Raw genomic sequence first — 14439 nt, 5'->3', positions numbered from 1 at the left:
CCTACTCATACAATACATGTGGGTGTGGCACTGTGCTTTTTTATTTCTTTTGCCACTTGAAAGCTTCAAATGGAAAGAGAGGCTGGAACGGACACGAACTGGGGAATAAAAAAAATCATTGCGCTGCTAGCTACATTTTTTTCTTTCCAAAATGCTAAGCACTTAGGTGTCATCTGCTGACATAGGAAATCTCCTTACCTACAGTTCAGAATCACACTGGCCTTCCTCACATTCATTGCAGTCGATTCAGTTCATTACAGTCTAAATAACGATAGTTCAGTAGCAACAGTAGTCAACAGTAGCCAAATCAAACCAAGCTTACCCCGCTACGGCGTGATGTCATGGCCACCACGGGAGACCACTGGTTGGTCCTGGGATTGTATCGTTCAGCGCTGCTGAGTTCTGTAGTATCATCTCTACCTCCCACTGCATATATCATGTCTTGGTATACTGCACAGCCTAGATGCTTACGCCGGGTACCCATGGGCGCGATTGTGTGCCAACGGTTCTCCTGGGGGTTGTACCGTTCCACTGCAGAGGAACCACATATAATTGATTAAACAGATTCTTAAAGGTCCTTACAAAGCAACAATGACACCCAAACCAACCATCAATGACTAAAACAAGCATTTGTCCATTCCTATTTCCTTCCTTCAATAAGACTACAGCAGCTGCCCTCCGGACTAGGCAAACAGCCCATCTAGTTCAAAATTTGGTTTCGACAGGGATCAGCCAAGATGCTTCCAAAAGCCCATCATCAGGACATGAAGGCAACAGACCTCTCCTTGTTGGATTAAATACCATTAATTTTTTGTTCTCCCCACCGCAATGCTTTCCTACACTGCAGGGAATAGTTAATGCAGCTTCCCTGCAGTGGTTTCCTATAGAGCAGGGAGGGGGTTTACGGGATCTGATCTGTTCTCAACCACTTGCCATTCATATAAACATTGTCTTTCAACCTGGAAGGTCAAATTGGCTATCACAGAAAATAGCAGCTGACAGACCTTTCTGTACGTGAATAGAGAAACATGAAATGGGGTTCTCCCCCTAACACAGACACATGCCAATGCTTGGCTTCAGTTGCAAAAGCAATTTCTTCAACTGATTACCAGGCAGATGAAAATCCAAGCATCTATTTCATATATAGTTAATGAAGCAAAACAACTTGGTTTACAAAAAAACCCAGAGCTGGACAATCGTGATGTCTATTGGGTGCTATTATATTCTAAGCAACAACTTTCTCCAATACGTCACTCCAAAGAACTTCAGTATATTCTGATGGACAACCAGGTGACAGCAGACTCACAGAAAGAGATAAGCTCCTATATGGGAGATACCTGTGTTCAGAGGAGATGTCCCATCAGAGCCCCCGACAGCATAAAGGAAGCCCCCTAGTACAGCCACAGCCACCCCGAGTCGCCTGGTACTCATGGAAGCCACTCGAGTCCATTTGTTCTCTTTTGGGTCATACCTGAAGCAAGACACCAAAAGCATTTCAATGAAAGTTCACCCAGGGATTCCATCTCCTTCTGAAAACACTTGAATTACATATTGCTCTTCCCTCTCCACTTTTTAAAAAAGGGAATACCTTTCAACGATGTTGAGGCAGGAGACGCCATCCTGGCCACCCACGGCATACAGATAGCCACCAAGAACTGCCACCCCGACGCTGGTCCTGCAGGTGCTAGTGGGTGCGACGTCACTGCTCCACTGATTCGTCTTTGGGTCATATCTAAAAAGGGCAGCAAACAGGTGAAATCTTCATCCCGGTGCTCCCTAGAGCTCTAAAGCTTTGCTTATGGGCTTCGCATTGCAGGCCCTTTCTGATTCTGCTTGTGACATCCGAATGCAGCTACGATGCCCAGCAAGGATACATTACAGAGCAGATCAACTCAATATCCAGAGTTACTGATAGCTCACAATGCTGAGATCCGTTAGGCAGAAGGCAGGTGCAATCTGTTTGGGAAAGAGCCAAAAGCTGTCTGAAAGACCAATAGCTGCTTGTGGGGCGTGCTTCAACACCACTGTCCCTCCATTTATGAATAATGCAGACCGTATGGAGAGGAACCTTTTACAGGAAGGATTTACATGATTTCTATAATAAAGGAAATGAGTCTTTTAGAAAGATCCCTGTTATCTCAACTGGCACAAGCAAATCTCTTCCAGGTGAAGTCTGCTCCTCTATCCCAAAGGCTCAATTTAAACAGGACCTACAGCAGAAGAGAAATTACTGGGTGTAACACTGCACACACCTGGAGTCTCTTTTAAACTGGACCACTATGTGTTCGGCTATTTGTGCAATATCAGCACACCAATGTGTCACATGCCTGGGCTATGGCTGTACAGTGCACACAGAGGGTTTGAGGGCCCAATTTAAATGAGATACTCGGCCTGCATGGTACCACATTGGTAAATTCTGTCTGCCCTACTACCGCAATGTTAGGCCTCCAACTGGATGTAACTGCATTGTTTGAATAAAGTTCAGCCACTTACGCTTCTAAATGTAATAAATGCATCATACAGTACTAGTTTATATATTACAATTATATAAAACACATTTATGTTCCTCAGGTTAGCCTGGTCTTGTAAGATCTCAGAAGCTAAGCAGGGTCAGCCTTGGTTAGTACTTGGATGGGAGACCACCAAGGAAGTCCAGGGTTGCTACACAGAGGTCAGCAATAGCAAAGCGCCTCTGTTCATCTCTTGTTTTGATAACCCTACAGGGTTGCAATAAGAACATAAGAGAAGCCGTGATGGATCAGGCCAATGGCCCATCCAGTCCAACCCTCTGTATCACACAGTGGTAAAAAAACCCAAGTGCCATCAGGCGGTCCACCAGTGCGGCCAGGACACTAGAAACCCTCCCACTGTGCCCCTCGCAAGCACCAAGAATACAGAGCATCACTGCCCCAGACAGAGAGTTCCAATGATAAGCTGTGGCTAATAGCCATTGATGAACCTCTGCTCCATATGCTTATCCATTTCCCTCTTGAAGCTGGCTATGCTTGTAGCCGCCGCCACCTCCTGTGGCAGTGAATTCCATGTTAATCACCCTTTGGTGAAGAAATACTTCCTTTTATCAGTTCTAACCTGACTGCTCAGCAATTTCATTGAATGTCCACGAGTTCTCGTATTGTGAGAAAGGGAGAAAAGTACTTCTTTCTCTACCTTCTCTATCCCATGCATAATCTTGTAAACCTCTATCATGTCTCCCCGTAGCTGACGTTGCCCCAAGCTAAAGAGCCCCAAGCGTTTTAACCTTTCTTCAGAGGGAAAGTGTTCCAACCCTTTAATAAGTCAGCTGTTACTTGACAGCAAAAAAAGAAGCAAAACATGCTTCTAAAATGTAATAACTACACCAAACAGTACAAATTTATATACTAGAATGATGCAAAACACATTTCTAGTCCTAAAGCTATAAGAAAGTTTCTCTCTATAAGAAAAAAAAGTGCTGTGTATATTTTAGCCCTTTCTCCCTCTCCTAAATTTCAGTTTTCTCCTGGGAAAGAAAACAAAAATGGCCTTCTGGATTTCTAGGAGTTTTACATCTGTATACCAGAGGGCAGATCATTGCAGCAGGATGCTTTCCATCCAGAAGGACACACAGCTGGGCACTAACCAAAACCACATGCAACAGACAGCTCTTGTACATTCAAATGTGGTGCTGGATCAGTTATTTATCAGTTGCTATTATTCCAGCAAGCAAATAAGCATTAGGGAGCCTGCAATTTTGTCTTGCAGTGACTCACCGTTCTACACTGTTCAGATAGGAGGAGCCATCATGGCCCCCCACTGCATACAGAAGGTCATCCAAGACACTGACGCCAACGCCGCATCGCCTTTTGCTCATGGAAGCCACCATCCGCCATTCATTGGTCTGAGGGTCATAACGCTCAACGCTGGAAATCGCATCCCCGCTGCACCAGCCGCCCACTGTGGAAGTCAAATGGGAAACCAAATGGTGGACAGGAGCAATTTCATTTAAAAATAAATAAGGTAAGAGGAAAGAAAGGTCAGAAACCCCACATGTGCCCAGCTGTTTCCTTCCAGTTGACCTTCAACGCCAGAAGTATTGCTTCCTCATTACTCTGGAAAGCATACTCTGGTGTTGCTCCAGGTACAGGAGGGTGAAAAAGATGCAAAGATGGGGTGGGCACTAAACCTGGCTGTGCATCCTTCCTTTTGCCAGCCTAAGTGTGGGTAAAATGAATGAGTCCTCAAGGAGGACCCTGCAATTATTCAAACAGAAGAGGAAGAAGAGGAAAAGGAAGAAGGAGGAGGAGCAGTCCTCAATGGGGACTCAAGGTGACTGACATCCTTCTCCTCTCCTCCATTTTATCACAACCACCTTGTAAATTAGGTTAGGCTGAGAGAGGGTGCCTGGTCCAACATTGCCCAGTGAGGCTGCATGCCAGAGAAGGGATGCTTTCCATCCAGAAGGGCACACAGCTGGGCACTAACCAAAGCCACATGCAACAGACACCTCTTGTACAACCAAATGTGGTGCTTGGTCTCCCAGACCCTAGTCTGACACTCTGACCAATGCACCTTGTTGGGTCTTCAGCCTCCAGTGTCAGGGAAAGACTGCTTATGAAAAAAGGAACAAGCCACTGCTAGTAGGATGGATCCATGAGATCTAATCCAATAAATGAATACTGGCTTCATGGAACTGGTTCTTATCCACTATCCCTCTTCCAGCCTAAAAGAGCTTCTGTGCTGCCCTAATGATGCTTCTGTGCAGTGTGGGGCTTTAGAAAGATGACACATATGTTCTCTTTTTCTCCCTCCTCTTCCAAATGTCGGCATTGGATTAATGCCTCAATCTATAACCTTCCTATAGATTGAGAACCAAGCTGACAGCCAGCTTGGAGTAGTGATTAAGAATGGTGGACTCTAATCTGGAAAACCGGGTTTGAGTCGCCACTCCTCCACATGAAGCCAGCTGGGTGACCGTGGGTCAGTCACAGTTCTCTCTGAACTCTCTCAGCCCTGCCTACCTCACAGGGTGTCTGTTGTGGGGAGAGGAAGGGAAGGAGATTGTAAGCTGCTCCGAGACTCCTTCAGATCGTGAAGAATGGGGTATAAAATCAACTCTTCTTCATGCAGAATCAAGGATCTATGCATGCTGGCTGATGGTTGGTGATGTATTTGGGGGAAAGGGCGGAAGGTAGCAGAGAAAGCTTAGAAGGGGAGGGGTTCCAATGTAAAACCTGAGAAAAACATACCTATATAATACAAAGCACTTTTTGTCGAGGTTAGGAAATTTGTGCAAGACACGTTACTGGAAACTACAGCAACAGCTATGCAGCTAACGAGGGTTGTGTTCCCTATGCCTATAGAAAGAGTAAGGCATAGGAAACACAACCCTTGTTGGAACCATAGCTTATTGGAACCATAGCTTATTGGAACCATAGCTTGTCTTGGAACCATAGCTTATTTATTTGATTTTTAATCTCCCCTAAGAGATACAGTCACATACAAGTGATACAGTCACACTGAAAACTAGTTAAAGACAGTAAAACAAATTCAATAATAGTTTTACAAATGTTAATGTTTGATTTATTGTTTCAACCTAATGTTGTAACCCGTCCTAAGCCTGTTTGCAGGAAGGGTGGGATAGAAATTGAATGAATGAATGAATGAATGAATGAATGAATGAATGAATGAATGAATGAATAGCCCATTCCAGCCAGTGCCTTAAATAAGCCAGATTTGTCCTAACCCCCAAAGGAGAGAGGGGGAAAGATGGGGCCAAACTAAATATGAGCTGTTGCTATCCTCAACCATAATCCTGGTGGTATATCTCTGCCTTTCAAGCCCTGCGGAATCTTACGTACCTGCAAAGAGCACTTCTCCACAGCGGATGGGTTTGCGTGGACGAGTTCTTGGTCCCTGCATCAGTGGTCGCTCTTGGGGCAAAAGCAGATAGTTCTTGGCTTCATCCACTAGGTCCCTGCACAGGACAGTCAGGTTATACATTTATCTCCACCAAATTACTCTCACGCCAAGAGCCCCATCCATCATTTTAAAATGTAAACCAACTACAAGCAGCCAAACAGAATACACCACTCAAAAGTTCCCTACATATTCTGAACACTCAGATTAATAGTGCAAATTGTAAGTGGTTACGCCCTTTTAAGTCCACTAAAGGCTGAGAGGGGAGTAACTGCTCAGGATTGCACTGTAAAAGTGGCAATTTTAAAATTAGAAGCAATGCACTCTAAAGAGGACAATTCACAGTCAGCACCATAAATCCTAACGAGTTTTTCACTGATATGCTCCTAGTAGCTCAGCTTACTTAGAAAAAGCCATAGATCAAGGTCATGCCAACTGTAAACAGTCACAATGTATTAAAAATGCTAACTAGTCAACCTGTCTGAATGAAACGGAGTAAGGGAGTCTAACATTTGAAAGAAGACTGTGCTAGGAAATGGAAAATATGGAGGACGTATGTACTTCAGAGTCACTCATACAGACAGTTCTTGCTGTATTGGCTACCAAGATGTAAGGTGATATTTTCTCGGGATCAACCCATTTACGCATGCAGGCAGAATACACATACATCTGCTTTCACCAATGAAAGATGATATTGCATATATATTCCCATCCACATACTCCCATGGTAACTTCTAACCTTATTCAGTCTGTTTATATACACCACCTCCTGATGGTCAGCAAACATACCTTGATCTTCAGAAAACCAATTTTTATTATTTTTGCAATATATTGAAAAGTATACCTCTATTAAACACCAAAAATAATCAGCCAATACATTACAAAATTTCCCCCCCCCCACCTCTAATTCATGACCTCCACCGGTATTTAAAATATATAAAAAATAATCTAAAGGTAAAATTTACAATTATAGAATCTTCACTAAAAATTACCATTATCTTAACACAAGGGTAATTATTATATTTTATCCTCTACTTAATTCTTATTCATCTAGCTTGCATATTAAATCAAATATCGATATTCACATTTCCTCTTCCCATTAAAAGTTCAATTGATATTATCAAAAACTACTAAATGTCTCTTTACTTTCCATTGTTTCTCCACATAATTTTGAAATTTCTCCCAATCTTCTTTGAATTTCTCTAAGTTACATTCTTTTAAGATTCTAGTAAGTTTGTCCATTTCACTCCAGTTCAGTAATTTTAAGACCCAGTCCCATTTCTCTGGTATTTTATCTTGCTTCCACATTTGCGCATACAATGTTCTCGCAGCTGAAAGCAAATACCACAACAAAGCCCTGTCGCGCTTTGGAAAGCTTTCCATTTGTAATCCCACCAGAAAGACATCTGGTGCTCTCTTGATATTATAGCCCAAGATTTTCGAAATCACTTGTTGAATCATAAGCCAAAATTGCTTTGCCTTTTCGCAAGTCCACCACATATGATAGAAATAACCTTCATGTTTTTTACACTTCCAAAACCTATCTGAAGCTTGACTGTCCATTTTTGCTAATTTTTTAGGTGTCATATACCACCTATACAGCATTTTCAGACAGTTCTTTTATGTTATAACACGTCGATATTTTTATAGAGTTCTTCCATAGGTGTTCCCACATCTCCATTTGTATTTCTTTATTACAGTTTATTGCCCATTTTATCATTTGAGGTTTCACCACCTCCTCTTCTGTAGACCATTTCAATAACAGCTTATAAGTCCTTGAAATCAGTTTCTCATTTTCACCCAACAGCTTTTTTCCATTTCTGTTTGTTCATGCCTTATACCTGTATTTCTAATATTCTCTACCAAGCTTTTAATTTGTTGCTATTGAAACCAATTAAATTTATCCTGCAAATCTTCGACCAGTTTCATTTCCACTTTGCCTCCATGTATCTTTAGCAATTGTTTATATGATAAACATTTTGCTTCCTGTGGATTTGAAGATACATTTATAACTTCTGTTGGCACAATCCAAAGTGGTTTTCTCTCATCACCATATTTATTGTATTATTTCCAAGTATTCAACAAATTCCTCCTTATATAATGGTGTGAAAAGAATCCATCCATCTTCTCCTTCCCGTAATACATATAGGCATGCCAACCAAAAACATTTTCATGGCCTTCTAATGCCAATAATTTTCTGTTAAACAAAGTTATCCAGTCCTTAATCCATACCAAACAAACTGCATCATGATATAACCTTAAATCAGGTAGTTGAAAGCCACCTCTTTCTTGCGCATCTGTCAGAATTTTCATTTTAATTCTTGGTTTTTTACCCGCCCATACAAATTCTGAAATCTTTCTTTGCCAAAGATTAAATTGTTTCTTATCTCTCACTATTGGAATAGTTTGGAAAAAAAATATAATTCTTGGTAGAACATTCATTTTAATTGCAGATATTCTCCCCAGCATGGATAAATTCAATTTATTCCACATTAACATATCTTCTTCAATTTTATGCCAAAGCTTTTCATAATTGTTCTTGTATAAATCAATATTTCTCATCGTAATCTCCACACCTAAATATTTTACTTTTGAGGTAACTTCACATCCAGTAACACTTTGTAACTCTTTCTGTTTGCTTAATGATAAATTTTTTGTTAAGATTTTCGATTTTTCTTCATTTATATAAAAGCCCGCCAGTTCTCCGTACTCTTTTTTTTTCAGCAACAAAGGTGTCACTTTTGTAATGGATTTTTATTAATAAGCATCACATCATCCGCAAAGGCCCTATATTTGGAAGAAAAACCTTTCAACTTCAGTCCCTCTATTTCTTTATCCTCTTTGACTTGGATCAACAAGATCTCTAAAGTCATTATGAATAGCAACGGAGATAGAGGGCAACCTTGTCTTGTGCCTTTGCTAACATACCTTGATCTTCAGAACAGGATAACAAGACACCGAAAAAAAAATCCATCTTCTGAAGGAAGGTTTCCAGAAGATTTTACCACCACTACCCCAAAATAGTAACAGGTTTCTCTCTGCCGAGGGAATCTTACCTGCATTCTTCATCACTTTTAATTAGCGGATCCGAGCCAACTGTGCCCACCAGGAACTTTGGACTGAGCAGAGGCAGCCGGACATGTTGCAGCACCTGCAAGCAGAAGATGGTTGAGGGGGAAATGAGGATGCAACCAGGGCACAGAGGAGGCCTGACAAGCACCACCATTTATGGAGTTTCTCAGCCTTCTCTGTGGATGTAGTTACCAGGTATCTAAAAGCATCAGGCTTGATTACTGACAGTCAACACCCATCTGTACAACAGGAATCCCAAGGTTTAAAGCAGCACGTCCAGTTTAGTCCTCTGTCCTCTCAGAACCTGGCTTCTCCATAAATTCATTGCACTGTAGCCTTTGGAGGCTGAGAAATGACCAAAACTATGGTCCTGCCTTTCCAACACTGTGCCAAACCACAGACCGTTAGCAAAAGCCAAAGTTACAAAAAGAGCTTCAGACCGTGGTTTTGGATTCTGATTTGGTTGCTGACAGCAAAGAACAGTCGATGCCAGATAATTCATACCCAAATTTAGTTCTTCCTGATCCATCTTACAATGATGTCTTAAAACAAGCATCCGAATTCCAGCCACAGTAAAGATCTCTTAAGTTCATAAAGCCTTTTCAGCTCTGGTGCTGGCCTGGTGGAACACTGTCTCAAGAGAGATCTGGGCCCTGGGGGACTTGGTGCTGTCAATGCTCTGCCAGGTCTATCGTTGAGGCAGTGGTAGTCTACCTGAATTGGCCCTCCCCTGCTCTTGTCCACTGGTATGAACTTCCCTAACTTTACCCCTAGAGCAACCTCATGGCGCAGAGTGGTAAAGCTGCAGTACTGCAGTTGAAGCTCTCTGCTCACAACCTGAGTTCGATCCTGGAGGAAGCTGGGTTCAGGTAGCCGGCTCGAAGTTGACTCAGCCTTCCATCCTTCTGCAACGTCACCCCAGAGTCAGAAACGACTGGTGCTTGCACAGAGGACTACCTTTACCTTATTCTGGGTATTAAAGCATACCATAAGAACATAAGAGAAGCCATGTTAGATCAGGCCAATGGCCCATCCAGTCCAACATTCTGTGTCACACAGCGGCCAAATATATATATATATATATACACACACACACACACACACTGTGGCTAATAGCCACTGATGGACCTCTGCTCCATATTTTTATCTAACCCCTTCTTGAAGGTGGCTATGCTTGTGGACGCCACCACCTCCTGTGGCAGTGAATTCCACATGTTAATCACCCTTTGGGTGAAGAAGTACTTCCTTTTATCCGTTTTAACCTGTCTGCTCAGCAATTTCATCGAATGCCCACGAGTTCTTGTATTGTGAGAAAGGGAGAAAAGTACTTCTTTCTCTACTTTCTCCATCCCATGCATTATCTTGTAAACTTCTATCATGTCACCCCTCAGTCGACGTTTCTCCAAGCTAAAGAGCCCTAAGCGTTTCAACCTTTCTTCATAGGGAAGGTGTTCCAGCCCTTTAATCATTCTAGTTGCCCTTTTCTGAACTTTCTCCAATGCTATAATATCCTTTTTGAGGTGCGGCGACCAGAACTGCACACAGTACTCCAAATGAGACCGCACCATCGATTTATACAGAGGCATTATGATACTGGCTGATTTGTTTTCAATTCCCTTCCTAATAATTCCCAGCATGGCGTTGGCCTTTTTTATTGCAAACGCACACTGTCTTGACATTTTCAGTGAATTATCTACCATGACCCCAAGATCTCTCTCTTCGGCAGTCTCTGCCAGTTCACACCCCATCAACTTGTATTTGTAGCTGGGATTCTTGGCCCCAATGTGCATTACTTTGCACTTGGCCACATTGAACCGCATCTGCCACGTTGACGCCCACTCACCCAGCCTCAACAGATCCCTTTGGAGTTCCTCACAATCCTCTCTGGTTCTCACCACCCTGAACAATTTAGTGTCATCCGCAAATTTGGCCACTTCACTGCTCACTCCGAACTCTAAATCATTTATGAACAAGTTAAAGAGGATGGGACCCAGTACCGAGCCCTGCGGCACCCCACTGCTTACCGTCCTCCACTGCGAAGACTGCCCATTTATACTCACTCTCTGCTTCCTATTACTCAGCCAGTTTTTGATCCACAAGAGGACCTGTCCTTTTACTCCATGACTCTCAAGCTTTCTAAGGAGCCTTTGATGAGGAACTTTATCAAAAGCTTTCTGGAAGTCAAGGTAAACAACATCTATCGGGTCTCCTTTGTCCACATGTTTGTTCACCCCCTCAAAGGAAGGGGTTGGAAGCAAGGAAGCAGTTGTCCCCATTTTGCTTACAGAAGTCCATGAAAGCAACAAAGAAAACCCAGTGTAGCTTAATGGACCAAGAATGCCCTCTCATCCATTCCTATCAGCCAAGACAGAGTGGGAGAAGGTGCAAAGGAAGGACATATCCAGCTAGTTCACATATTTCTCCAATTGTTCCTTTTGTTTCTCTCCCCCACCCCATTTTGGTGTGCCCTACTGTAGTTTGCCCTCCCACAACAAAATTGTTCAGAGACTGACCTCTCCTATGGCTCTGAAAATGAAGACTACCTTCCTGAGTTCGGCTGACTTCCCATTAAAAGGTAAAGGTAGCCCCCTGTGCAAGCACCGAATCATTACCAACCCAAGGGGTGAGGTCAAATCTTGACATTTTCTTGGCAGACTCTTACGGGGTGGTTTGTCATTGTCTTCCCCAGTCATCTACACTTTACCCCCAGCATAAAGCTATTTAATATTTTTATTTTTAACGACCAGCACTCATAAATCAATCCACTGCCTTTGCAGCAGGCTGCCCAACCTCTAGGTGAGGCCTGGTGTTCTCCCAGAACTACAACTAGCCTCCGGACTAGAGATCAGGTCCCCTGGAGAAAATGGAAGCTTTGGAGCATGAACTTCCTGTTGAACTCTACAGAAATTTCCCAACCCAGAGTTAGCACCCCTTCTTTGTTCTCAAGGACAAAGACAAGACTGGGTTTCCTTCTTACAGGCAAAATATCACCTGTGCATGTTTGCTGTAGCTCCTTAAACCAAAGGGTAGAGGCAGAAACTGAGATTGCGGGGGGGGGGGAGTATTTGATATATTCTGGGCCCCTGGGCCATTTGTGGAATAGCAGGAGATCCACCCAGAGACAAAGACAAAAGCTTTCATTTTGTTCTACTTTATTCTGCTAAATACCAAGATAACCAATTGCTCAAAGCATATGTCAAACAGAATACACATATTTATCAATTATAAAGAGATTTCTTGGATGCCTAAATGGAGGGTTCAACTGGCCATCAAAAAAGGCAACACCCAGCTCCTAAAATTAACATCTTTTATATCCTTTTGTTGCTAAGCATTTCTAAGGTGGGTGCCAGGAAGAAGGTCATACAAGCAACAATACGCAGACCCTTCCTACTAACACCACTATAGACAATATGCGCCTGTGGGACAGATCAAGCATCATTTAGCTAGCACTGGCTGGCCTGTCCTGAATCTGTAACTGTTTACACTTGGCTAGTTACAGGGTGTTCATGAGACACAGGCAGAGCTGGACTGCAATGCCTTCTGGGGCAGAACCAGAGTCCATTCTTACTCGAATATGGGCCTTAGCATATTTAGAGAGTATACCGAGAGGAACAGAAATTCTCACATCCCCACCTAAGCCAAAAATTCTGCCACACAATGGTGTCTGGCCACTCCGTGACTTTGGCCATGTGCAAAAACATACCTCCTCACTCCCTCTGTTATCTTTATCCACTGCTGTAACTTAGCTGAGTCTCTTCGTTTTTTTTGCTAACATGAAAATTACCATGTACACAGATCCTCTATCCATGGACTCCCATAAAGAATGGCTACCTGGGGGAGCTGAGGCCGCCTCTCCTGAATGCTGTATTTCACCCAAGCCATCACGGCATTGAACACCTGCTCTTCACTCCGGACGTTCAGTTCGTCGCTGGAGATGATGTCGATGAGCTGGTTGGCTGGAAGCAGCATGAACTCCTCGCTCTCCATCACCTGTGCAGAGAGGCGAGAGAGACAGGGTTGCGGGGAAACTTTTGAGAACCGTTGAAAGCATCTGAAAGAGAAGCACCACAGAGCCCTTGGGTGCCCTTTGCTCCCACAGGCTTTGGTAAAAGCAGGGTGTCCAAGCCTCAGGATGCTCGGCAGCTTTACAGCACGCTATACAGATCAAAGTTAGACTGGCAGGAAGAGCAAAGGCCATGTTCCAATGAGCAGGCCACTACAGCAGCCTCCATTTTCTCAGGGTATAACGAAGAAGAAGGTGACATTGGATTTATATCCCACCTTTGCTCTCAGAGTGGCTTACAATCTCCTTTATCTCTTTCCCCCACAACAGACACCCTATGAGGTAGGTGGGGCTGAGAGAGCTCTCACAGCAGTTGCCCTTTCAAGGACAGCTCTGTGAAAGCTATGGCTGACCCAAGGCTGTTCCAGCAGGTGCAAGTGGAGGAGTGGGGAATCAAACCCGGTTCTCCCAGATCAGAGTCCGTGCACTTAACCACTACACCAAACTGGCTCTCTGCAGAAATAAAGACCACTGAGCCTAACAGAGCATCGAGGATAAAGGCAGTGCTGCAAGCGATTTACGGTGCAATCCTAAACAGAGTTACGCCTTTCTAAGATCACCGATTTTAATGGACTCAAAAGGATATGATTGTTTGGGATTGCACCACTGAAGTCTTCTATTTGCCTTCTTCCAGTCATAAGTGGTGAGTGGGAGAACAGTACATCTGAATAGTGACTGGCACCTGCTAATAAAGCAGTGTTACTAGTAATGCAAAAAAAGAGAGAGAGAATCCAGACCGTAACAAGTCTCAAATAAAAGTTACCGAAATGCTGCTGGATAAATCTGAAAAGCCTTCCTGGCCTTGGTTTGCAGCAGAAGACATAGTGTCTCAGGGCAAGGAGGTGGACTCCTCTGATTTCCCACCCCTCCCTTCCCATCTCCTTTGCGCTCTCTCTAAATATACACACGCGGGGCATGAGTGCAAACTCACTACAGAGGAAACAAGAGACTTCTAAAAAACCCCGCCAGGGACCGAAGGGCTGTGAAATACAAGCCCTTGACAATTTGCAAACATGTTAATAATTCCTGGGCCCAGGATAGAAAGCACATTTCTCAGAGCACATGAGAGGACTCGGAAAAACCCTTGCGCTCGGAATAGGGGAACAGACACTGCCTAATTCCCCCACTGCAGGTTGGTGAACTACAGGAGGTCTCCCTAATTGCTTGCTGTTTCCTGGAAGGCCAAAGGATGGACTGCAACAAGGTCTGGGCACTGGGTGTCCTGCAGCTTGATCAACTACTTGCTTTTTTCTACCTGGGATTTGCAAGAACAAGCAGGCTGCCAGCAGGTGGTGAGCTACAATTTGTCCTCGGCGGCCCTAAGTTATGCAAGTCTGAATCCTGCCTAAATTCACTACAACCAAGTGGACTGTTCGACGGACAGGCAAACTCAGTCTTCCCAACTGGCT

At 43.6% G+C, this 14439-nt stretch overlaps 1 protein-coding gene across 1 annotated transcript in view; it reads right to left on the bottom strand.

Annotated features, from left to right (window-relative positions):
- Window positions 1–14439, bottom strand: part of KLHL20 (kelch like family member 20) — a 37630-nt gene that overhangs the window by 9831 nt on the left and 13360 nt on the right. The window contains exons 4-10 of the mRNA XM_060232457.1: window positions 12799–12957; window positions 8952–9046; window positions 5838–5953; window positions 3750–3933; window positions 1589–1732; window positions 1338–1471; window positions 323–531 (exon numbers count right to left, since the gene is read on the bottom strand). Of these exons, the coding sequence (XP_060088440.1) occupies window positions 323–531; window positions 1338–1471; window positions 1589–1732; window positions 3750–3933; window positions 5838–5953; window positions 8952–9046; window positions 12799–12957 (1041 nt within the window). The remainder of the gene's footprint in view (window positions 1–322; window positions 532–1337; window positions 1472–1588; window positions 1733–3749; window positions 3934–5837; window positions 5954–8951; window positions 9047–12798; window positions 12958–14439) is intronic.

The sequence above is a fragment of the Heteronotia binoei genome, chromosome 2 (genome assembly GCF_032191835.1).
Source record: "Heteronotia binoei isolate CCM8104 ecotype False Entrance Well chromosome 2, APGP_CSIRO_Hbin_v1, whole genome shotgun sequence".
In the NCBI taxonomy this organism is placed as follows: Eukaryota; Metazoa; Chordata; class Lepidosauria; order Squamata; family Gekkonidae; genus Heteronotia; species Heteronotia binoei.
Note: the sequence above shows the minus strand (reverse complement) of the source record. Positions and strands in the feature narration are given on the sequence as shown.